Raw genomic sequence first — 23,262 nt, 5'->3', positions numbered from 1 at the left:
ACAACCAGGAGTGAAGCAGGTTCGTGGGGCTGGTGTGGGTCAGAGCTGTATTGGATGTGCTAGGTTTGGGATGTACGAAGTTTGGGGTGTATATTAACATCCTAGCAAGAGTGTAGAATAGGCAAGTAGACGTAAAAGTCAGGAGGTCAGGAGAGAGGTCAGGGTGAGACATAACCAGGAGTGGTGTCAGCAGAGAAGTGGTATTTATAGCCCACGAGACAAGGTGATGTCACCAAGGGAGTGATTATCTGTAAGAAAGAGTCCCCGAAGACTGAGCCCTGAGGCAGAAAAATAAGGACGAAGAGGGACAAGAGACCAAGGACAGCAAGGTAAGAGGAGACCCCGGGAGGTGCAGTGTTTTAGAAGCTAAGCAAAGAAGTGCTTCACGGAGGAAGGAGGGATCCCTCTGTGTCAGGCGCTGTGATAGGTCAGATGGGAAAGCAGCTGCAGATTGGCACTGGTTGTAGAAGGTGGAGGTCACTGGTGACTTTGCCAAGAGAACTTGGTGGAACCGTGGAGGAGAGAGGCTGGTTGGAGCAGGTCCACGAGGAGGCGGCACATTGGAGGCAGAAAATTCTGAGGCATCTGAGCAAAGGGATGGTGCCGGATGGGAACGTGGGGCCCAGAGAGGGTGGTGCTGATTGTTTTTGTGAAAATGTGAGGTGTTAGAGCATGGGGTTTTTATGGGATTGCTATTAGGGGGAAGAGAACATTAACAGGCAGACAAATTGGGAGTAGAGGGGAACATGATAGAGTTATGTCCTCGAGTAGGTGAAACGGTGTGGGACCCAGCACACAGTGGAGAGATCAGCTTCAGGTAGGAGCCTATACAGTTCATCTTTAGAAACAATGAATGGAGCCAGCTCTGTGACATAGTAGGGTAAGCCTCCGCCTGTGACGCTGGTATCCCATATGGGAGCCAATTCGAGTACCTGCTGCTCCACTTCCGATACCACTCCCTACTAGTGGCCTGAGAGGGCAGTGGAGGATGCCCAAGTGCTTAGGCCTCTGCACCCCCATGGGAGACCTGGAGGAAACTCCTGGCTTCAGATCGGCCCAGCTCTGGCTGTTGTGGCTATTTGGGGAGTGAACCAGTGGATGGAAGACCTCTCTCAGTCTTTCCTTCTTTCTGTCTGTAGCTCTGCCTCTCAAGTAAGTAAATAAGTCTTAAAACAACAACAATGTATGAGGCAGGGTGTGTGGGCCCTGTTGCTGCTGGAGGGTGGATGCATGTTTTGGTTACATGATGAGCACTCAAGTAGTAGAGACGAATGGCATGCTACCCCCAGAACAGCGCCCCCAGTGGCCTGACATGGTGAGTCTTTTCCTGACCTAGTTTGTGAAGAAAGGCCTGCCAGGCTTGGAGTCAGCTAGGCCCCAGTCTAGGTCTGCTCTTGAGAACTGACATTGTTCTGATTTCCAGGCCACTCTTGGGAGTCGTTGCAAGGAAAAATTGAGTAGGCCCCTGGGGGCCGTGGTCCTTGGCTGTTGGGTAGCAGCTGTCTTCTGGCAATGGCACAAGCACTCCTGTGTGCCACAGCCCCAGCCTCACCGTCCACTCCCCACCTACATTGATCGGCTCTACCCCATGGGCACTTGGGTGTGTGACTTGACTTAGAAGGTCAGTGGCTAAGAGAAGGGGATGTTTTGGTGAGAGAGGACAGGTGGCTCATGGGTTGGGGAAGGGCTTGTGTGCAGGTGAGTCGTGAGGCCTTGCTGCCGTATTTCTCAGACAAGTGTTAACAAAGCAAGACCACCGTTCTCCCTCTGAATGCTGCTCTGGAAGGGCAGAGTGAGAATTCAGACTGTTTCCCTGTGCACTGTCTTGGGTTAGCGCCTGTTCTGCTCCATAGTCTCCCCCGCGTGTTACCAGCTGTGTTTCCCAACTACTAAACTAGTCACGAAAATTCTATCTGATCTTTTGGTAGCATCAGGTCACAGGGATTACTTTAACGGCTAACATAAGCAGTATTATTGCTGGCTCGGGTTCAAACCGAGTCTTGTGATCTGGGTGACTCTTTTGAGATTCTATCAAGTTAAAATTAGAACACTTATTTTAAGAGATGTGTGCAAGCTGAGACCAATCCCCCTTAGTGGGTCAGAATGAATGGCTCTCAGTAGTTTAGAGACAATTGTGATGTATACTGAACTTTTTTTTTTTTTTTTTCCTGGCTGGCAGCTTGCTGGATAAATCAGGGAGTGAGTCAGGGAATCTTGCTTACCCTTGTTCTGGGGCGAGGTCAGCTCGGCTTTATCCTCTGACATCAGCATTTCCCTTTCTTATTTACCAGCTAACTATTTTGCCCTCGCCAACCAACTAGATTCTTACTGGTACCTGATTGTTGCCATAAGTGGAAGGGAGATTAAAGACAGAGAAGTATCCTGGGTTACCCTCCTGTAAGATGTGCCCTCAGATTCACATTCAGGCTGAAAGATTCTTTTAAGCATGAAATAATTTCTCTCTTGACTTATGATCTTGCTCTTCCTTCATCTTGATGTGGTTATTTTGGATTTGCATAAGTGACAAGGATAAACTAAGGTGACAGAAAACGATTTTTAGAAGCATTTCTCAAGAAACCTGGTTGAGACATAAAACAATAATCATTTGAAGTTCATGTCTCCATGAGGTGAAACTCGGTAACAAACCAGACTGGAGCCTGAGACCTCCTGCTGTGCTCCTCTGTTCTTTGTCCAGTGTGTCATCAGGAAAGCTAATAGGGCAAGCCCTTCAAGCTCCTTTGCTTGTTACACAGTGAAAGATACACAGATACACAGTTAAAGCAACTCCTAAACCTTTATATAAGACGGTTTACATGATGTTAGGTGCAGATAGTGGCCCTTATACTCAGTGGGAGCTGTAGGTGATTTCCAGGATCACGAAATGGCAAAGTCTCTCTTAGCTTCCCTCCCACCTTCCTAGCTGAGCCCCATTTTTCCCACTTAGCAGTCCTGCTCCCAACTTCAAAGGCCCTTAGGCTGGCCCAAGCCTTGCATGCTCAATGACTCACCCAGGCCTGCTCTTCTCATAAAGAGCATGGCTCTAAAATTGGTTCTCCGACTGTTCCTTACTGCTGTCCATTCCCATAGAAGTTAGGTGTGTGGCAGTTAGACCAGCCACCTACATCTGTCAGCAAGCTCCCCTCCCCTGCTGGCCAGGGAAGTCCCTGTGGGATTGCTGTATGCCCCCAGCATGTTTCTGACTTCCCATCTGGTGCGTCTCTCTGCCTTCACACACCTGAATCCTCATGAGCTGTTTCTGGCCCGCCCCTCAATAGCCTGGCTCCAGCTCATTTTTTAAGAAACCTACGCACAGCTTACATCTGGGAATTTCATTTCTTTTGTTGCAGACATTTGGGTAGCTGTTGGGAGGGTCCATGATCCCTCTGCCATGCTGCCTTCCACAATTCTGCTCTCCTGTCTCATTCCTCCACCCCACCCCTATCTTAGCAGCACTCAAGGAATTCCTGAAGTGCTGGAAGAAACAGCAGTTCCACCCCCATCTCTGACCCTGTAAGATCTCAGTGTCTGCCCCAAACAGGCCTGTCCAGAATTTCTCATGACTGCCAGGAAAGGACTGTGTGATGGATATAGTTTACACCTTGCTTGTGTAGAAGAGGTAAAGGAGGAGGGAGGATCCGTCTGCTGGCCACAGGTAGTAAAAGTAATTGAGCATTAAAAGGCACTCAAGAGCATGGATTCATGGAAGTGGGGCTGAAGACCTGAGCGACAGTGAAATACAGAGTATGGACTTACTCCAGATGGCATTCCTGTTGACATTCAAAAGTGAGGTCATGGGCCACGGAGGGATCTGCTGGCCTGAAGCCAGGACCGAGGGAGGTTGCACCAGGCTGGGACAGGTTAAGGCGTGTGTTCCTGCCTACTGCAAAGGACTGGGCAGTTGCAGTGTGCAGGTGGATGAACCCTTGTGTCCTTCCTCCACTGGAGCACAAAGCCTCAGTCTGTAGAACGAGGTCTTGGAGAGGAACTGGGGGCCCTGAGACACTCCCCAGCACAGTGCCCATGTGGGTCACCTGCTTGTCCTAAGAAGCCCCATCTAGGCCTTGTCCCACTTGTGTCCCTAGGATGCAAACTGCATCCTCTAAGAACAGTCCCTTCAGACAGTGCGAAGCTGCTTGCTGTGTTAACTGTCTTTCCTGCTGGTTGCTTTCTATTGCTCTGCCCTCAACTGCACTGAGGTTATTGCCAGGGATTTCAGCCATACCTTTTCCACTTCCAGAATGATTGTCCATAGGCAGAGAGTTGTTCATGGATTAACAAATGCCACTCGTAGAGAACGCCCTCATCATTGGTAGTGCCTTACAATGCGAGCCTTGTTGTAGTTAAGAGTCTTGGCTCTGGAGCCAGACTGCCTGCATGAAATCCCAGCCTTGTCACTCACCAGCCATACGATGCTTGATAGGTTACCTAACTTCTTCATACCTTGCTTTCCTCACATAGTCATTTTGGAGATTAGTTAAGGAAAACCATGCAGCTACTAACCAGTGCCTAGCACACATGGGTTCCCATATACAAGTACATTTGCTATTACTACTGCTTATTCACTTTTGAACTGCAAGGAGAACAGATCAGAATGGAATAAAGTTTATACTACATATAGGTACTTCAAAAAGTTCAAGGAAAATAGGATTAAAAGATTACTTTGACACAAAACCAATTTAAATTGGGGGCAGCATTGTGGTAAAGCACCTGCAATGTCAGCATTCCATATGGGCACCGGATCATGTCCTGGCTGCTCCGTTTCCTGTCCATCTCCCTGCTATGGCCTGGGGAAAGCAGTGGAAGATGGCCGAAATGCTTGGGCCCCTGCACCCACGTGGGAGACCAGGAAGAAGCTCCTGGGTTAGGCCTGGCCAAGCCCCAGCCTTTGCAGTCGTCCGGGGAATGAGCCAGCAGATAGATGGAAGATTTCTCTGTGTCCCCCCTCTCTCTGTGTGACTCTTGCAAGTAAATACATCTTAAAAAATTTAAATCTAGGCATAGTTTTTTCAAAATGTGCATTTTCCATGAACTGTCAGGAGACCATGTCTTTATTAGAATTACAGTGTTATGACTGTGTACACCATTTATGTGAGGTCTAGGCCAGTCATGGGCTGAGACTTAGTGGTCAGTGAATTCACAAGGAGCAGGTGGGTGCTATGGCTGCGGACAGGGGAGGGGCTCAGGAGGAGTGAACATCTGGGAAGGCGGAGGAGTATGTGCTTCTGCTGAGAGCTTCGTTCTCGTTTTAGGCATGAGGACTGATACTGCTAGGATGAGGCAGCGCCTGCCCACCCCAATCCCCAACACACGCACAGGTGTCAGACCTCTGCCTTGGGTCCCTCCACCACCGTTAGGACATTTGTTGAAGGCAGTTCCCTGAGCACTGCCCATCTTTCCCAGACGTTGCCCGGGCCCCACTGCCTGCACAGAGCTGCCTCTGAACATCCCTCCCGCATTTCTTTCTTTAGAATCCCCTTAGCCCTTCCAGTCGGCACTGGCCTGCTCGCCCTGCCTCGGAGCCTTGCCTGTGCTAGTACACTTACTGCTATGTAGATGGCCCATCCCACTGTTTGGACAGAAGCATTTTGAGCCACACACTGAGCATAGTGCCTGATGCACGGCAGTTGCTCATTTGATTGCCCTATCTGTGCACAAATTTGGTCATTACCATTTCTGTCCTTTAAAGGATTAAAATTGAGTGAGAGAGAGAGTGTGTGTGTGTGTGAAGTCTATGTGTATAAAGAGAAAGCTTGAGGTGTCGGGTATCCCCTTCATTTTCAGAGGAAACACTCTGGAATAATCAGTCACCCTTAAAAAGCAGGAACTTCACAAGTAGAGCCTGTTTTTCTCGCATATTTTTGGAGTGGCAGCATCGCTGGAGTGGGAGCCCAGCCTGAGAGGCAGGCAAAACTGTGCCAAATCCCATCTCTGACACTTAATAGTGGTGTGGCTTTGGATGGCTCAGTCTCAGCACCTCAATTAACACACCAGTGAAACCTACTTTGTAGGAATATCATTACTCCCAATCATGTACTTAAAGAATTTAGGCTCCAAATATAGGAAACGCTCAGCTAATGACAGCTGTTTATCAAGTCCATAACATTTTTTACAAAATAAACTTTAGCATACGAAAGATTACATGAATTTCGATTGGCGTATCATACTTCAATTCTTTGGTTGCCTTTAGGATAATCCACTAACATCTAATGCTGAGCTGGGTACTCAGGGATCTGTCCCTGTTTTCCTTTCTTTCCCTCCTCAAAGCTTCCTCTCTGGCTCTGAGGATACTTGGTTAATCTCACAGATGCTCACCCTGTACCTGCCACTCCCTGTCTGGAATTCCCTTTATTTTCACCAACTCCCCATCTGCTATGCAAGCTTAAAGTCAACCCCACCATCTCGGCTCCTGTCCTGCCACTCTGCCGCTGAATTCCTAAGTAAATAACATCTATTGCTATTTGTTTTTATAGGCATAGATTTTTTTTCCTCCTAGCCAGAGTAGGACCAGCTTAACTCTTACTCTTTTAAAGATATTATTTATTTTGAAATATAGTGAGAGTGGGTATTGTGGCACAACGGGTTAAGCCACCTCTTGGTACCTCTGCATCCTATATTGGAGTGCCTGGTTCATACCCCAGCTACTCCACTTCTGATCCAGCTTCTTCCTGATGCACCTGGGAGGCAGCAAATAATGCTCCATGTGAAACCAAGATGGATTTCCAGGCTACTGACTTTGGCCTGGCCCAGCCCTAGCTGTTGTAGACATTTGGAAAGTAAACCAGCAGATGGGAGATCGCGATCTCTCCCTCCCTCCCACTCCCTCTTTTCCCCTTTCTCTGTGTCACTCTGCCTTTCAAATCGATCTTAAATATACTACGTGTATACAGAAGAGTATAAGTGAAACACATGTGCAGTTTTATAACCCAACATTCAAGTTAGGAAGTGGGCCAGCAGTACCTTCCTAGCTTCCATTTGTCCCTTCCAATCACAGCTTCCCCTTCCCCTAGAGGCAACCTGAATCATGAAATTTATATTGATTATTTTTTTATTTTTTATTACAATTTGACAGGTAGAGTTATAGACAGAGAGAAAGGTCTTCCTTCTGTTGGTTCACCCCCCAAATAGCTGTTATGGCCAGTGCACTGCGCTGATCTGAAGCCAGGAGCCAGGCTTCTTCCTGGTCTCCCATGCGGGTGCAGGGCCCAAGGACTTGGGCCATCCTTCACTGCACTCCTGGGCCACAGCAGAGAGCTGGACTGGAAGAGGAGCAACTGGGACTAGAACCCGGCGCCCATATGGGATGCCGGCACCACAGGCAGAGGATTAATCAAGTGAGCCATGCACCAGCTCCTATATTGATTATTTTCTAATCCTTAAATAGTACCTTCTGTTGTGTTTCATTTTGCCTTTTTGGAAGTGGAATCAAATGTATTTGATTCTATTTGGCTTATTTTTTGTCAACGTAAGTATGTTGAGAACTCATCTGTTTGCTGCCTGATAGGTACACCTGTAGTTCATCCATTCATACTGCTGTATTCTTTGTATTCCATTATATGAATATACCACAAGTGTCTTTTTTTAACAAGTAGAATGGATATATGAGGGGTGTCTTCAAAAAAATTCATAAAAAATGCACCTTTTGAAAAAGCTATATAGCCGGCACTGTGGCTCAACAGGCTAATCCTCCGCCTAGCGGCGCCGGCACACTGGGTTCTAGTCCCGGTCGGGGCGCCAGATTCTGTCCCGGTTGCCCCTCTTCCAGTCCAGCTCTCTGCTGTGGCCCGGGGAAGGCAGTGGAGGGTGGCCCAAGTGCTTGGGCCCTGCACCCGCATGGGAGACCAGGAGAAGCACCTGGCTCCTGCCATTGGATCAGCACGGTGCGCAGGCCGCAGCGGCCATTGGAGGGTGAACCAACGGAAAGAGGAAGACCTTTCTCTCTGTCTCTCTCTCTCACTGTCCATTCTGCCCTGTCAAAAATTAAAAAATTTAAAAAAAGCTATACATAGATTTCAAAACTTTTTTGCACTGAAACATCTTTAATTGTATTTTTTTAAAAGATTCATTTATTTACTTGAAAGTCACAATTAGAGGCAGTGGCAGAGAGAAGTCATCATACACTGGTTCACTCCCCAAATGGCCACAACGGCCGGAGCTGAGCCAATCCGGAGCCAGGAGCCAGGAGCTTCTTCCAGGTCCCCCACATGGGTGCAGGGGCCCAAACATTTGGGCCATCTTCTGCCGCTTTCCCAGGCCATAGCAGAGAGCTGGATCAGAAGTAGAGCAGCCTGGACCCAAACGGTGCCCATATGAGATACCGGCACTACAGGCATTGGCTTTACCCAATATGCCACAGTGCCGGCCTCTTTAATTGTATTTTTCTTTGAATTTTTTGAAGTATCTCTCATATAACTCTAAAATCTGCATGCTATTTGACAGTCAGCAAGTATTTCGTTATGTGTTGGTGAGTTGGCTAGGATAGCTGTGATCTCTCAGCCAAGTTTGGAGCCAGGCCACAGATTTGAACCAGCTGTTCCAGGTTTCTCTCTCTCCTGGAACCAGCAGGCTGCCCAGAACATGCTCTTCTGCTGGTAGGAATTGTAATTTCTCAGAGAAGGTGGACAGAAATACCCAATGCCTCTGCAAGGTGCATTGTCACTTCTGCCCCCATTCCATTGGCCAGATGAAGCCGTTATGACCTTGTGCACCAGAGTGTACTCCCCTGTGGAGGCTAAGAGGCATGTACCAAGGCTTAGCAATAAGCTAGTGTAGCATATGGACACTGGGTTGTTTCTAGTTTATGACGACTCGAACTGTGTTGCTGCTGTGAGCATTTTTATTCTCTCCTCTGCTGCACATGCGGTTTCTAGAGTATACATTCAGAAGCTCAGCTCTGCTGGGTTGTAGCGCGTGAACGCCTCAACTTCACTAGGTAATACCAAGTGTTTTCTTGGTGCTTGTGCCTTTCCTGTCCATGATAGATTCGTGTTTGGTTGTGTGTATTTAACACAAATTGAAGAATTTTAAAAGCAACCGTCTCTCGGTTTTCTTTCCCAACTGCAGGATGGGTGCTATGGAACAAAATGTTGCCTATCTTTTTTTTTTTTTTTTCTTTTTTTTTTGTCAGTGCTCAGAATCCACTAATCGTTTCAACTTTTGTGTTCACTTGGCAGGTTTGGTGCAAATGCCAAAGTTGTGCATTTCCTGGGGCAAACCAAACCATGGAACTATACTTACGATACCAAAACAAAAAGTGTCAAAAGTGAGGGCCATGATCCCACCATGACTCATCCACAGTTCCTCAACGTGTGGTGGGACATCTTCACCACCAGTGTTGTACCTCTGCTTCAACAATTTGGCCTTGTCCAAGACACCTGCTCATACCAACATGTGGTAGGTTCTGGGTTTTCTCTCTCTCTGATAACTGTGCATTTTTAAAAACTCAGTATATTAATACAGATGAGAAGTTTTTAGTGCTATTTTAAGCAGAGATAAGTAAGATTTTGTGGAAAGAAAACAATGACCATATTAGAGGGAAGAAATATTACCACCAAAAAAAGTAGTAGGATAGTAGGAATAGACTGTGTGGCAAATTTCAGTAGACCTGAGAGCATTAGAAAAGCTTTTAGAGTTTCTTATATGCTTCCATACGTTGTACCTAAAAACTCCTTATTCCACTGTCCTAAGGTTATTCCTAAAGCACATGTCTATAGAAACAGACTGCCACATTACACCTTTTAGAATCTACGGTTTTATGGTTGTCATCCTCTTAGAAAGTATGTTTTCGGTTACAATCACAATAACATACAGTAAGTACTTTTCTAGGGCTATTTTGATTTTCTCTTTGTTTTGCTATGACTATAGTATTGCAAATCAAATTTTGCAGGAGAGGTACAGGTTACCATATAGAGAACCTGTTTAACATCTTTTCTGACTTTAAAGGTTCTCCCCTGAGATTTGTTTTTAGAAGAATTGGAAGAGGATGAGGAATTAAGTTGCTATGGAGCACATTAAGATATAAAAGAATATAACTGAGTGGGTGGATTATAATTCTTCGCTTTTCTATGATACTGATTTGAGCCCTTTTACTTATCAGCATTTGTATCAAAATATACAAAGGAGAAAGGGAGAAATAACTAACACTTCCATTTTTCCTACCCTAAGTGCTTTGTATGGATCATGAAATAATACTTGTACAGTATTTGAAACAGCGCCTGGCACATAGTAAGTGCTTAGTGAAACTTAGCTCTGACCTTTATTGCTAACAGCCTTATAGATAAGCTGAGGCTTACAGAGTAGTGAGTAGTGGAATTGGGGCTTAAGTTCAGGTCTGAAAGACTGCTATCCTTATGAAAATGTGACATGGACATTGCACAGCCTTGATTGAAGTGTAGCACTTTGAATGGCAGAGGGAGTTAGACCTCAAATGCTGAACTGTTTTCAGCTAGATCTACTAAGCTTGGCTTAACCTTTAGGAAAGTTCATGATAAATGCACAGCCCTACATTGTAAGCAGATGAATCTCGAAGAGCCTTTGTTTATCCTTCCTGTTGCAAGTAGAAGACAGAGGCAGGACTGAGCCAATGAGAGAACTTCCTCTTGTTTCCTTGGCTATAAAACACCCCTATACCAAATCCCTTGCAGTTCAGTGTATTTAAATACATATGCACACACCTATGCTTAAATACATATGGCTACACAGGTCATCAAAAATTGTTCACCTTCTTCTGTGACAGTCTATACCTATTTGTATTCATTCACCTTTCTTTTTCTCTGCAAAGATTCCCAGTATCTTCTCACCTTAGAGCTTTTTGGAGAGTAACATTGCTATTCATTTACTGTGCATTGGAAACTGACTACGTCTTCACACAATGAGCATCAGATTTAAGATAGCATAGGTTTGCTCTGTTGGCTGCACATATATCCTCCTCCTTCCCTAACACAAAGGCTGAGAATCAGGAACCCAGGAAGCACCCTGGAATTAAAACAAAACTAAGCAAATTAACAGAAGCTACTAGATGCTACTTGGTAACCCAGATGAAAGCTTCAGCAGGCAGAAAATTTTGGTGCATAGTTTCAAACCATGTAGCTTTCCTCTTTATAATGTGACAACTTGTGTATGTGTTGCGGCTCTCTGGTTAGGTTCTTTCCGAAGCATAGCATCAGAAATATCATTTTGTTTAAGTTCTCAACCTTTCCAAGCCCACACAGATTTGAGAATTTACCGTGAGACTTATCTTCCTTTGTCCATTCACCTTACACTTTCTAATGAACTGTTTGCAGCTCTCAGACTTGGTCTATACACTGGCTTTCTCTTGTGGCTACTGTAGAAAGGTATGCAGAGCTTAAACATTAACCCTAATTACTTTGTTCTCCCAATGTTTTCACTGAGTCCAGAAGTCCTCATTTTGTTAGGAAAAAAAAAAAAAAAAACCCATATATCTTTGTATTTTTGTGCTTTTTGTTTATTTCATGTGATGCTTTTCAGTTTTTGCTATTTTGCATGATAATTCATCCTGGCTTTCCTCACCTTGCATTGATCACTGTAAAATGGTCTGATGTTCAGCTCTCAAGACCTTCTGATTATGTTCTGCTTTCCAGGAAGATGTCTCAGGAGCCGTATCACACTTGTCCCTTGGGGAGACCCCGGCCACCACACAACCATTTGTGTCCTCAGAAGAACGGAAAGAGCGGTGGGAACAGGGCCAGGCTGATTACATGGGAGCAGATTCCTTTGACAACATCAAGAAGAAACTTGACACTTACCTCCAGTAGCACTGGACACACCCACTTCACAGGCACTTGTTTCTGATACTTAGCATCTAGAGCTGGGTTGAGAAAAGTCTGTTACAGCTGCTAGAGGCTTTCACTAAAACTCATCAGATGAAGGGTTTCTGTAGAGCGAGAACTGGGCAAAAGTTGTGAGGTAGCAGTTCTGTTGTAGGGACAGTGTTCTGCTTTTCAACACTAGACTTACTTAGCTGTTTCACGAACTTTCACTTGGGCAGATTGCCAATTATACATGGTAAAGGCAATATATATTGATATAAATATATATTGATATATCAAACTATTAAGATGGCTGTATCAATTCTTTGGGGGAAAAGTATAGAGCCAGGTTCCCGGTCAGTTTCCCTTCCAGGCAGCACGTGGCATCCGGTCCCCTGCTTTCTTGCTTGCTTGCTTGCTTGCTTGCACCCTTCACTAGACCTGCATTGTAGAATTGCCCAGAGGCTGTCAGAGTAAAGACAGCCTATAATAACACTGCTGAGTGACTCATAGCAACAATGGCATCAGCAGCTGGCGCGAACCCATTTCACTGCCTAGCCTGTGTCTGAAGATGTTCACCAGTGTTCTGTGTACAGTGAGGAGGCAGCATGCTGAAAAGCTTCTGTTCAGTTCTGTATATTTGAAAATAGTGTGTTCTCTGATGGTTACCTGCAACGGCACCCTGTATGAAAAATAAAGACTCACTGCCATATCCTGATTGTTTAATTAGATTAAGAACACACACACACACTCGGCAAAAATCTAATAGGAAATGTATGTATGAATTTTGTCATATTTCTAAACAGTATAAAGCTGGACACTGGGATATATGCTTGAACATTATCTGAAAGATTTAAATCTAATGTTCTCCAGTGATAAATATGGATTTGACAGAAAGGAGAAAGTGAAATCAAATTAATCTATTACCCACACTCCATTTCCTTATTCAGTGGGATTTCAGATATTTATAAATTCATCAAAGGTTCATTGTCAGTCTTGGAACATACTCAAAAACCTTTCAGTGAAAGTACTAGACTTCTAGAACTTCTTTCTGTGATTCAAAGTGATAAAATGATAAAGTACTATTAAATTTACAGATGATTCTAGATTGCAAGAGATGGTAAACTGGAGCAGGGTAGGATGCAAACTGTTGTTCTGAAACTAAAGTGAGTACTCAGATATTCTGTTAAAGGACTCAGGAGGAAAGACTACAAGTAGTTTTGCTTGGGCATCTGCCATGGCTTTTATAACCCAGCCTTCAGTCACCCTTCGTAGTGTCTACAGTAATATTCTGCTGGTCATCTCTATTTAATATGGGTGTCAGTGAATACAAAGGGATACGGAGACTTGGAGACAAGACTGGCTGGAGGCTACGTTAAAGGCTGGCTGTCGGAGTTCAAGAAGAACCTGAAGACCTACCCAAAATTATGAAATATTAAATAAGTGATTTCTGAAGATAAAAGTGATTTGCACTGGTAGAGGATGAGTTAGTGTGCCTTCATGTAGGTGAAGCATTTACCAAAGATTTAAACACATCCATGTGTCAGCTGCTGTTGCACAAAGACCTCCCAAGATTATTTGAGCTAATCAGAAACCTGGCTTCTGGATCACTGGTTGAGAGGAACAGAAACCCAGTCTTTAAAGTACATGACCTTACTTTTGTACCCATGGAATATACAATCCAAATAAAGTATATTAGAAGAGATAAGGTTCAAAGCTTTTTTTCTTTAACTGAGAAACTATTTAAAAGCATCAAATTTTGGGAGGAAATCAAACTCTGAATTTTTAATATTTACTACACTTTGTTCCATTTTTTTAAACAGCATAACGTGCTAACATGAAAATATTAAAAGCTATCTTTTCATTGAAAATAAAGCATATAATATGCATAAAGATGTCAAGTTATATGGCTAGAAAGTCACTGAACTGTGTTAATTTATTTTCCTTCTTTTAAAGGCTATGTCTTCATTAAGGTGAAATTACTAACTTTTCCAGGCAAAGCTGCACAATTACCCTGTAAAATCTTTTCCAGGGAGCCCAAAGTAAGAGTTACTTAGTAAGAAATAAAAAGGCAGCAACTCAAATTATAGGATATGAATGGGAGGTAACTAACCTGACCTAATCCCTTGTGAACAATGGTAGGTATAATAGCCTTTGACCTAAGATACATTTGCCTCTACAGAGGTCAAATCTATGTCTTCAGAGTTAGTTCCATGCTTAATTGAGGTATAGGATTATGATCTAGGTGTTTAGTTTTCCTTGCATCTATAGTTCCCTGTTAGGTTATACCTTTTGGTTTTTTAAATTTTATTTTATTTATTTGACAGAGTTAGAAAGAGAGAGACAGAGACAGAGTGAAAGGTCTCCCTTCCATTGTTTCACCCCCCAAATGGCTGCTACAGCCGGAGCTATGCTGATATGAAGCCTGGAGCCAGGTGCTTCCTCCTGGTTTCCCATGCGGGTACAGGGCCCAAGGACTTGGGCCATCCTCCACTGCCCTCCTGGGCCACAGCAGAGAGCTGGACTGGAAGAGGAGCAACCGGGACTAGAACCCTGTGCCCATATGGGATGCCGGCACCATAGGCAGAGGATTAACCAAGTGAGCCATGGTGCCAGCCCCCAGGTTATACCTTTTGTAAACATTTTGTTTTTGTTGTTCTTGTTTCTTAAATTTGTATTAATTTTCTTGAAAAGGAGAGTGATTGATTCTTTTAAATTTTTTTCCCCAGAAACCTTTTACTTAAGGAATGTAAGCTTCACACATTTCATATTTACAACTTTAGGAATATGGTGATTCCTCCCACAGTACCCGTCCTCCCACCCACTCTCCCACCCCTCCTCTTCCTCCTCCTCCTATTCCCACTCATATTTTTAACTAAGATCTATTCTCAATTAACTTTATATACATGATTGACTATGTTAAGTGAAGAGTTCAACAAACAGTATGGAGAAAAACTTAACAGTCAAGTTGAGGGCTGTTCAAAGTCATTGCTTCTCCAAGTGTCAATTTCACTTACACAGATTGCCCTTTAGGTGCTGTATTAGTTATTAAAAGTCAGGGAGAATATATGGTATTTGTCCCCTGAAAATATTCTTAATGTATTAAAAATGTGCTAAACATTTGAGTTCTTGTTCTGAACCAAATATCACATCTGTCCTCATGTTTATGAATCTCATCCAAATTATAAGGAATTTTATCAAGAATTATAAATGAGAAAAAAACACACCAATGTCCAGCATATATGGCTGCAGCATAAATTTTATTGAATCTGGTAATAAGTTATGGAGGATAATTTTCTCAATATTTCCAATCACTAGAATTGTGATTTTTTTAAATATGTATTTGAAAAATTTAGAGAGGGAAGGAGAGACCGATCTTCCATCCACTGGTTCACTCCCCAAGTGGCCACAATGGCCAGGCCAAAGCCAAGAGCTTCATTTGATTCTGTGTGGGTGGCAGGGGCCTAAACACTTGGGCCATCTTCCACTGTTTTTCCCAGGCCATTAGCAGGGAGCTGGATGAGAAGTGGAGCAGCCAGGACTCCAACTGGCACCCATATGGAGTGTCAGCATAACAGGCAGCAGCATTACCCACACTACACCTGAACACCAGTCACAGAGTTTTGATTTTTTTTTTATTTTTATTATTTTTTTATTTTTGACAGGTAGAGTGGACAGTGAGAGAGAGAGACAGAGAGAAAGGTCTTCCTTTGCCGTTGGTTCACCCTCCAATGGCCGCCACGGTCAGCGCGCTGCAGCCGGCGCACCGCGCTGATCCGAAGGCAGGAGCCAGGTGCTTCTCCTGGTCTCCCATGCAGGTGCAGGGCCCAAGCACTTGGGTCATCCTCCACTGCACTCCCAGGCTATAGCAGAGAGCTGGCCTGGAAGAGGGGCAACCGGGACTAGAACCCAGTGTGCCGGCGCCGCTAGGCGGAGGATTAGCCTGTTCAGCCACGGCGCCGGCCAGAGTTTTGATTTTTAAGGGCAAGTTTAAACAATCCAGAATACTATCTGTATATAGGGACACTATCATAATGCCTATTTTTCTTGCTGATGAGGAAATTAATTGGATCAAGGCATTTTAAATAAACAAGTATATACTCTTAATTTTTCAAAAAATGTTTGGGAGGCAGGCAGACATAAATTTCTCATTCCATTGATCACTCCCTAGATGTCCCCAACAGCCAGGTCTGGGTCAGGCTGAAGTTGGGAGCTTGAACTCAACCAGTTCTTTCTTGTGAGTGGCAAGGACCTAACTACTTGAGCCATCTACAGGATGTACATAAGCAAGAAGCTGGAATCAGGAGCAGAGCAAGGACTCAAACCCAGGCACTGCCATATGGAACGTGGGCATTCATAACTTATACCAAATGCCCACTCCTACTCTGCTTTTTGAACAAGAAATTTAACCAGTTAAATTGAGCAAAATAACGATAGGAACATGATTAATAACAGTAATTTTTACATTCTGTCAATAGAAATGATGTATAAACGTCTTAATTAAAATGGGAGATTTAATGAAAGATTTTCTTTAGAGATAATACCAAAGAAGCTAGTAAGTTTTTGAAATTTTTATTGATTTTTAAAAGAAAATCCAGTTGAACCACTGAACCACAATATTCAGTTTGAATCACAAGTGGAATTATAATGTCATAAGTATATTTCTAAGGCTATTATTCTACATAATAACAGAATTAACAGCATAGCTTAATGTAAAGTTTTCATTCCAGTGGTTTATATATTTTCTTAGGATGAATTAAATTTTTGTATTTAACATCATTGTAACGACTATACAAAAACAAAGATATATGACTTGCCAGACTTTCCAAGAATATGTCTATAAACACAACTCAGAATTCTAGGGTAAAGAAATAAACCATCTTCCTTTTTACAGTGAGTTTGTAAGGCGCTGCCTTGGTGAGCAAGAGTACTGTTTTGTCTTTTGTTTAATCTCACTGGAGCACTGGTATATAGAGGATTCATACACCATGTTTCATGAGATTCTGGTCAACCTACTTTTTTTGTAATGCTAGATCTACAAGGTAAAGAACTTCCCTACTGCTCCTAATGCTAGCACACTAACCCAAATGGTTATTCCACTCATCCCTCAGAAAGGTCTTAGTTTGGAAGAACATCAGCCGTCTGCTTCATCTGCTACCACAGAGACTGGTAAGATTCTTGCTGCCTCACGCAAGTTCCTGTGGAGCAACAGACGGCATAGCTACAGGAGGCCTTGGTGGGTGAGGATTTGACACATGCGCCAGATGTGTGCCCCCTGACACAACACTGCCTTCGAGCTGAGCTTCCAGTCAAAAGTCACTTCTAACACGAGTAAAATCCAAGGTGTTCATAAGTCTGTATCATTAAACCTGAAGCTTCTCTTGTTACAGTAATCAATATCTTCATTCTTTGGGTTAAAAAAAGTTTCCCTTAAGGAAATAAAACCACTGACTGCCTAACCTGATTTCTAGCTTCTTTGTTTGAAATATGACGTCATTCTAGAATTCTGTGGCAACTACTATGAGTTTGCTTAATAACCCAAAAAACTGACTTAATTCTATAGATAAATGTATGGATGAACTACTGAGGTTCCAAGATCAAATTCTGATTCTATGCACAGATAACAAATTTTTACATTCAAGATCAAGTTATCTTTAAGAGTTGAAACAACTTTGGAGGTTATCCAGGCCAACTTCTATCCACATATTATGCTTCTCACATATAGTAGTCTTCTGAATTATAAAACTTTATAAAGTTATTTCCAAAAAAAGCTACATAAATAAAAAATCTATTTATAGAAATATCTATTTAGCAATTCCATAATTTAAATATTCAAATCAAATTGAGTAGAACTGGTTCCCTCTTATCTCCAAAGACTGTATCCACAACCTGTGTGTACATCAAGTTTATCATTTAAACAATGAATGTAGTACCACTTGACTACAATGGAGAAAACAGTGCTCTAACACAGTCCCTACTTTTTTCATGAACAGAAAACAAGTCACATAATGTGAATTATCCAATGAAGCCGTAAAACAACAACAAAGTTCAAGTACCTGGACTTTGGTCTCTCATTTAAGGTTTGGTTTTGGAATGAATGCAAATATGGTTTTTGAAAACCCAACAAAATCAGTCTCTTATATGGTCTGTATGTATACTGTCTACAAGGACTGTGAACCCACTGCTTCACAAATCGGAGGCTTTGGTGAATAACCAAATGTGTCCAACATAGAAAATAACTCTTTATTGGTCAAAAGTATAAAAGGGTTGACCTTACTTGAAATATGAAAAAGCTGAGTACTTGAAAGATATATGAAAATACTCAGCATAAGATACTATGAAAAGTTGAATATCAAAGTAAATTTTTTCTCAAAAAATTATTTTAGGCCACAGTATTTAACGGAACTTATTGCTATTTTAAGTATCATTAAAAATAGGTTCATATATTGAAGAGATTATCAGTAATACCGCTTCATTAATATAAAACAATATTTTAGGACACATACTCTCTAGATCTAATTTCTAAAACGTATTTTCCTCTTTTCCAAAATTTATGTCACTGATCAGATTCACTAAAATCTCACAAATCATAAATCAATCAAAGTTCTGATTTCATTAATTTTAGCTTGTTTCATTTCATTCGCATTTTTTTTAGTTCCAAAGGCTCCAGCTGCAAGTTCCCTCTTTGTGTTTTGTATTTTCAGCATATTTTCTTCAACAGAGTCCTTCACAATGAACTTTAAAAAGGAAAAAAATGAAGTTGAATTGGTGGATTATTTTTTAGGCCACAATACTTAAAATCTTTAATGTTAAAAAAAAACCCTAAGAAACCTAAATTAACGGAGAAGTATACAGGAATAAATATGCTAACAATGCCCACAAAAAAACAAAGTTTTGAAACCTGATGAGAATGCTGGTCTATAAAAGAATTTATATTCTAATGTGTGTTATACAGCCTTCAAAAATGTCAGTAATTACTAGCACCTTTAGCTTTCTTCCATCAATTTACAGTGAAAATATTTAGAATATGATGTAGCTAGAGCTGAACACTGATTTTTCATTTTTTTAATATATAGTATATGACTGTAAGGACAGAAGTTACACATAAAGATTAATAGATAATAGGCACAAAAAAGCAAACTATATAAGCAAGTCTAACTAAAAAATTAGCAAAATGATTCTGGCATTAAATTTAAAAAAAAAGCCAAATGAGAAATTCACAGAAATGTAACAAATGAGTTTTGACCTAGTGTAATTCATAACTAAACTAAATGTGATCATTTCAACAGATGCTTAAGAAACATTCGACAAAATTCAGTATTTATTCTTGATAAAAATTTTGGTTAAAAAAATTAACACAGCAATAAATGTCCTCATCTTTATCAAGGATATCTATTAGAAACCTGTAAGAACAAGATATTTAATGAGAAATAAAATTATTCACAACAAAAACAGGAAAGAAGTCATAAATGATTACTATCACCACTACTCAACACTGAATAAGAAGCCCAGTTACCAAGGTACCATTTACTGAAATACATGAAAGAGTTCAATAAATGAGAGAGCTACTGTCTATGTTCCTATATGGAAACATTTTAAAAGAAGACAGTTCTCAAGGTAAAAATTCAGTAAATCCAAAACAAGAGTTCTTAAATGGGACTTGACAACCTAAACCCAAAGTTCAATTCAAGATTAATGATAACAGCAATCATTTTCAAAACAAAGTGTAATGAAAGCAATTTACCCTATCAGATATCTGTTTAAAAACAAACTTTATGGGGCCAGGATTGTGGCAGGATTGAGCTGCTGCCCACAATGCAGCAATCCTAAATGGGCACCGGTTGTGTCCTAGCTAATCCACTTTCAATCCAGCTTCCTGCTAATGCACCTGGGAGGGCAGCAGAAAATGGTCCAGGTACTTGGACTTTGCTACCCATGTGGGAGACCTGAATGGAGTTCCAGAGCTCCTGGCTTCGGCCTGGCCCAGCCCTGGCTGTTGAAGTCATTTGCGGAGTGAACCAGCAGATGGAAAATCTCTCTCTCTCTCTCTCCAACTCTGCCTTATAAATAAATAAATCTTTTATTAAAAAATGAAATTTTTAAAACCACAGTTGTTGTAAGAGTAATACTAACCTGAAAATAGGCACACAAATCAATGGAACTATTAGTCTAGAAAGAGACCCATTTAATATATATGAATTACAGTTTATGATAAAAGTGACATTTCATATTAGGAAAACCAGGAATTTTTTAATTATTTATTTTTTAAAAGATTTTATTTATTTGAGAGGTAGAGATAGGGAGAAAGGTCTTCTATCCACTGGGTCACTCCCCAAATGGCTTCAATGGCTGAAGCTAGGCCGAGCCAAAGCCAGGAGCCGGGAGCTTCTACAGGTCTCTCATGTGGGTACAGGGGCCCAAGCCCTTGGGCCACCTTCCACTGCTTTCGCGGGCCATATGCAGAAAGCTGAATCAGAAGAGGAGCAGCCAGGATGTGAACCGGTGCCCTATGGGATGCCGGCACTGCAGGTGGAGGCTTAGCCTATTACATCTCAGTGCCGGCCCTCAGGAATTTTCTTTTTTTAAAAATGACAGAACAAATAATTGGTTCATCATTAGGAAAAAAACTAAACTCAGACCCATATCACAAGTCTTTAAGCATAAAATCTTCCAAGAGAACCTGAAGTATTGGAGAATAGTTTTTAAAAAGTAAAGATTAGTCTCCCGTGGTAAGACTTTATAACCTAGAAGTTATGAAAATGGCTGGTAAGTTTTAAGTTATAAAATCTTTAAAATTTTTTTCATGACAAAAAGCTCAAAAAGTTTAAAAACAAGCAACAGCCTGATAAGCTATTTCTAACTTTCATAATAAAAGATTTAAAATCAGATTCCTTTATACTATGAAACTACATTTGTAGTTTATGAAAATAGGCAAAAGATAAAAACAAGCAAATCACAGAAAAATATTAATGAACAACAGATGTGGAATTTGCTCAATATCTTAGGTAAAAGCAAATCTGGAGGGCAGTATTTTTAAAAAAAAAATGTTTATTCATTTAGTTTCTTCTACTTGAAAGGCAGACTGCAAGAGAGAAAGAGAAAAAAAAAAATCTTCCATTTGTTGGTTTACTCCCCACGTGACCATATCAGCCACAGCTGGGCCAGGCTGAAGCCAGCAGCCTGGCACCCAGGATGTATCAGTAGGAAGTTGGATGGGAAGCAGAGGAACTTGGACTTGTAGCAGCACTCTAATAAGGGATGTGGGCATCTTAAGTGCCAGTTTAACTGCTGCACTGAAACACCCATAGAAGGGCACTTTTTTGATCATCCAATAAGCATCAATTTATATAAAGCCTATTTTGAAAGCAATTTGACAATTTAATACAAAATTTGAATCCAGTATTTTTGTTTTCTTATCCTGAAGAAATACTAAATATATATTACACAAAGATGTATATTCAATAATGCTCATCATGCAGTGTTTATTAGCAAAAAAAAAAATTCTACTAGTTAAGTAAATTATGATGTACATGTATCTATACACAGGTATTAAAAAGAATGAGCTTGTACAGTAGTCAAATTCACAGACACCAGAAGCAGAGTGGTGGCTGAAAGGGACAGGGGAGGAAGGAATGGAGTTCCAGGTACAGACTTTCAGTCTGAGATAACAGAAAAGTTCTATGGGTAGATGGTGGTGACAGTTGCACACCAATGTGAATGTACTTACTGCAACTAAACGGTAACACATTACAATGACTACCATGGTAAATTCTGCTATGTACATTCTGTTATGTATATTTTACCATAATGAAAATAAATTTATTGTGTTGAATGTAGCTATATAGTAGCCTTCAACATTATACTTTGAAGGAAAAAGAGTGTTTCAGAGTAATAAAGTGTGATCCCATTTATCTTCAAAATAACTTTTTTTTAATGGATATATACATCTTGAACAGTATATGTTAAACTACTGTGGAGGAGAAAAAAGGTGGCTTTTAAATTTGCTCCCCATAATTCTTCCCTTATTAGTTTTAAAAACTATCAATTTAATCTTAGAATATGGTTTAAAAACTCACTTTTGTGATGATAACTTCCTGCTTCTGGCCAAGTCTGTGGCATCTGTCAAAGCACTGGTCTTCAGCAGCAGGATTCCAGGCCTAACAAGAACACCAGTCACATTATCATCACCCTCACTTTTCTGTATCAGTCCTTTGACTTATTATTCACCTTTTTCTGACTGTTTTCAGATGCCAATATTACAGGCATCTGATACCAAGTACCAAGTACAGGATACCAAGTACCTCACTAATCACTATGTCACAGTCTCCCCTAGTCATTACATTCCACTGCTTCTGGTCAGCACCTAACGTAAGTACTTGTTGATTAATCAGTTTCTCCCCAGTCCTTCCCCTCATCTTAAAGTGAATCTATGTATGTTTAACACAGAAAAGGTCTACACATCTAAGAAGATGTCTCTAATTTTACATTAGAAAAGATAGCAATTCTTGGGCCCATTTATGAAATAGTTTTTTCCTCTTGCTAAGTTTTGGTTTATCTTCTTTCCTCCATTGAAATAAAAGTACAAAAAGTTTCAAATCAGTAGTAGTCCCATGTCTTCAACATTGTTTAAGACTTTGTTGATACAATTTTCTGTTTTTTTTTTTTTTTTTTGGACAGGCAGAGTGGATAGAGAGAGAGAGAGACAGAGAGAAAGGTCTTCCTTTTCGCCGTTGGTTCACCCTCCAATGGCTGCTGCGGCCGGCACATCGCGCTGATCCGAAGCCAGGAGCCAGGTGCTTCTCCTGGTCTCCCATGGGGTGCAGGGCCCAAGCACTTGGGCCATCCTCCACTGCCTTCCCGGGCCATAGCAGAGAGCTGGCCTGGAAGAGGGGCAACCGGGATAGAATCCGGTGCCCCAACCGGGAGTAGAACCCGGTGTGCCAGCGCTGCAAGGTGGAGGATTAGCCTGTTGAGCCACGGCGCCAGCCGTTGATACAATTTTCTATATCTAGTTTTGAAATCAGCTTTACTTTAAAACTGAGCAAAAAAGTTACAATAACTAATATATATATTATTGTGAGGACTGCCTTAAACTGAAAAATAAGATGAAGCAATGAATGAAAAAGGAGGAATAACCAAAAAGAGTTTAGTCTAGAAAAATAGTAGTCATGTGGTTTTTAAACAATATAATAAAGTTTCAGAAAAGGGGGTCATGAAAAATTGTAAATGCAAGCTAAGAGATGACTCTTGAAGCTGAAAACATGATATTTTGGGGAAAAGGAACATTTGCACAGCAAAAAACTACCTGAAGTAGAAATAAAATACTAAATATATATGTAGATGACAGGTTTATAATATTGTAAAGTATCCTTGGGATCTAGAGCAAAAAGTTTTCCTAGTGCTATAATTTGAATTTTAGGTTCTTTTCCAATATAAAAGTTAGGTATAAAGAAAATTTAGCTAATGATTTTCTAAAACTAACAGAAAATCACGTTTT

The 23,262-nt window shown here is 41.5% G+C and overlaps 2 protein-coding genes across 8 annotated transcripts in view; one reads left to right on the top strand and one right to left on the bottom strand.

Annotated features, from left to right (window-relative positions):
* The window catches only part of GYG1 (glycogenin 1), a 36,703-nt gene extending 23,213 nt beyond the window's left edge, over positions 1-13,490 (top strand). Inside the window, exons 6-7 of the mRNA XM_062213370.1 lie at positions 9,171-9,390; positions 11,598-13,490. Coding sequence (XP_062069354.1) covers positions 9,171-9,390; positions 11,598-11,771 — 394 coding nt within the window. The 3' untranslated portion in view covers positions 11,772-13,490. The remainder of the gene's footprint in view (positions 1-9,170; positions 9,391-11,597) is intronic.
* Positions 13,491-16,325: 2,835 nt separating this feature from the next.
* Positions 16,326-23,262, bottom strand: part of HLTF (helicase like transcription factor) — a 73,035-nt gene continuing 66,098 nt past the window's right edge. For all 7 annotated transcript variants that reach the window (XM_062213303.1, XM_062213320.1, XM_062213350.1 and 4 more), the window contains 2 exons: positions 21,842-21,922; positions 16,326-18,502 (listed from right to left, as the gene is read on the bottom strand). In XM_062213303.1, coding sequence (XP_062069287.1) covers positions 18,353-18,502; positions 21,842-21,922 — 231 coding nt within the window. In that variant the 3' untranslated portion in view covers positions 16,326-18,352. The remainder of the gene's footprint in view (positions 18,503-21,841; positions 21,923-23,262) is intronic.

The sequence above is a fragment of the Lepus europaeus genome, chromosome 2 (assembly GCF_033115175.1).
Source record: "Lepus europaeus isolate LE1 chromosome 2, mLepTim1.pri, whole genome shotgun sequence".
Lineage (NCBI taxonomy): Eukaryota > Metazoa > Chordata > Mammalia > Lagomorpha > Leporidae > Lepus > Lepus europaeus.
Note: the sequence above shows the minus strand (reverse complement) of the source record. Positions and strands in the feature narration are given on the sequence as shown.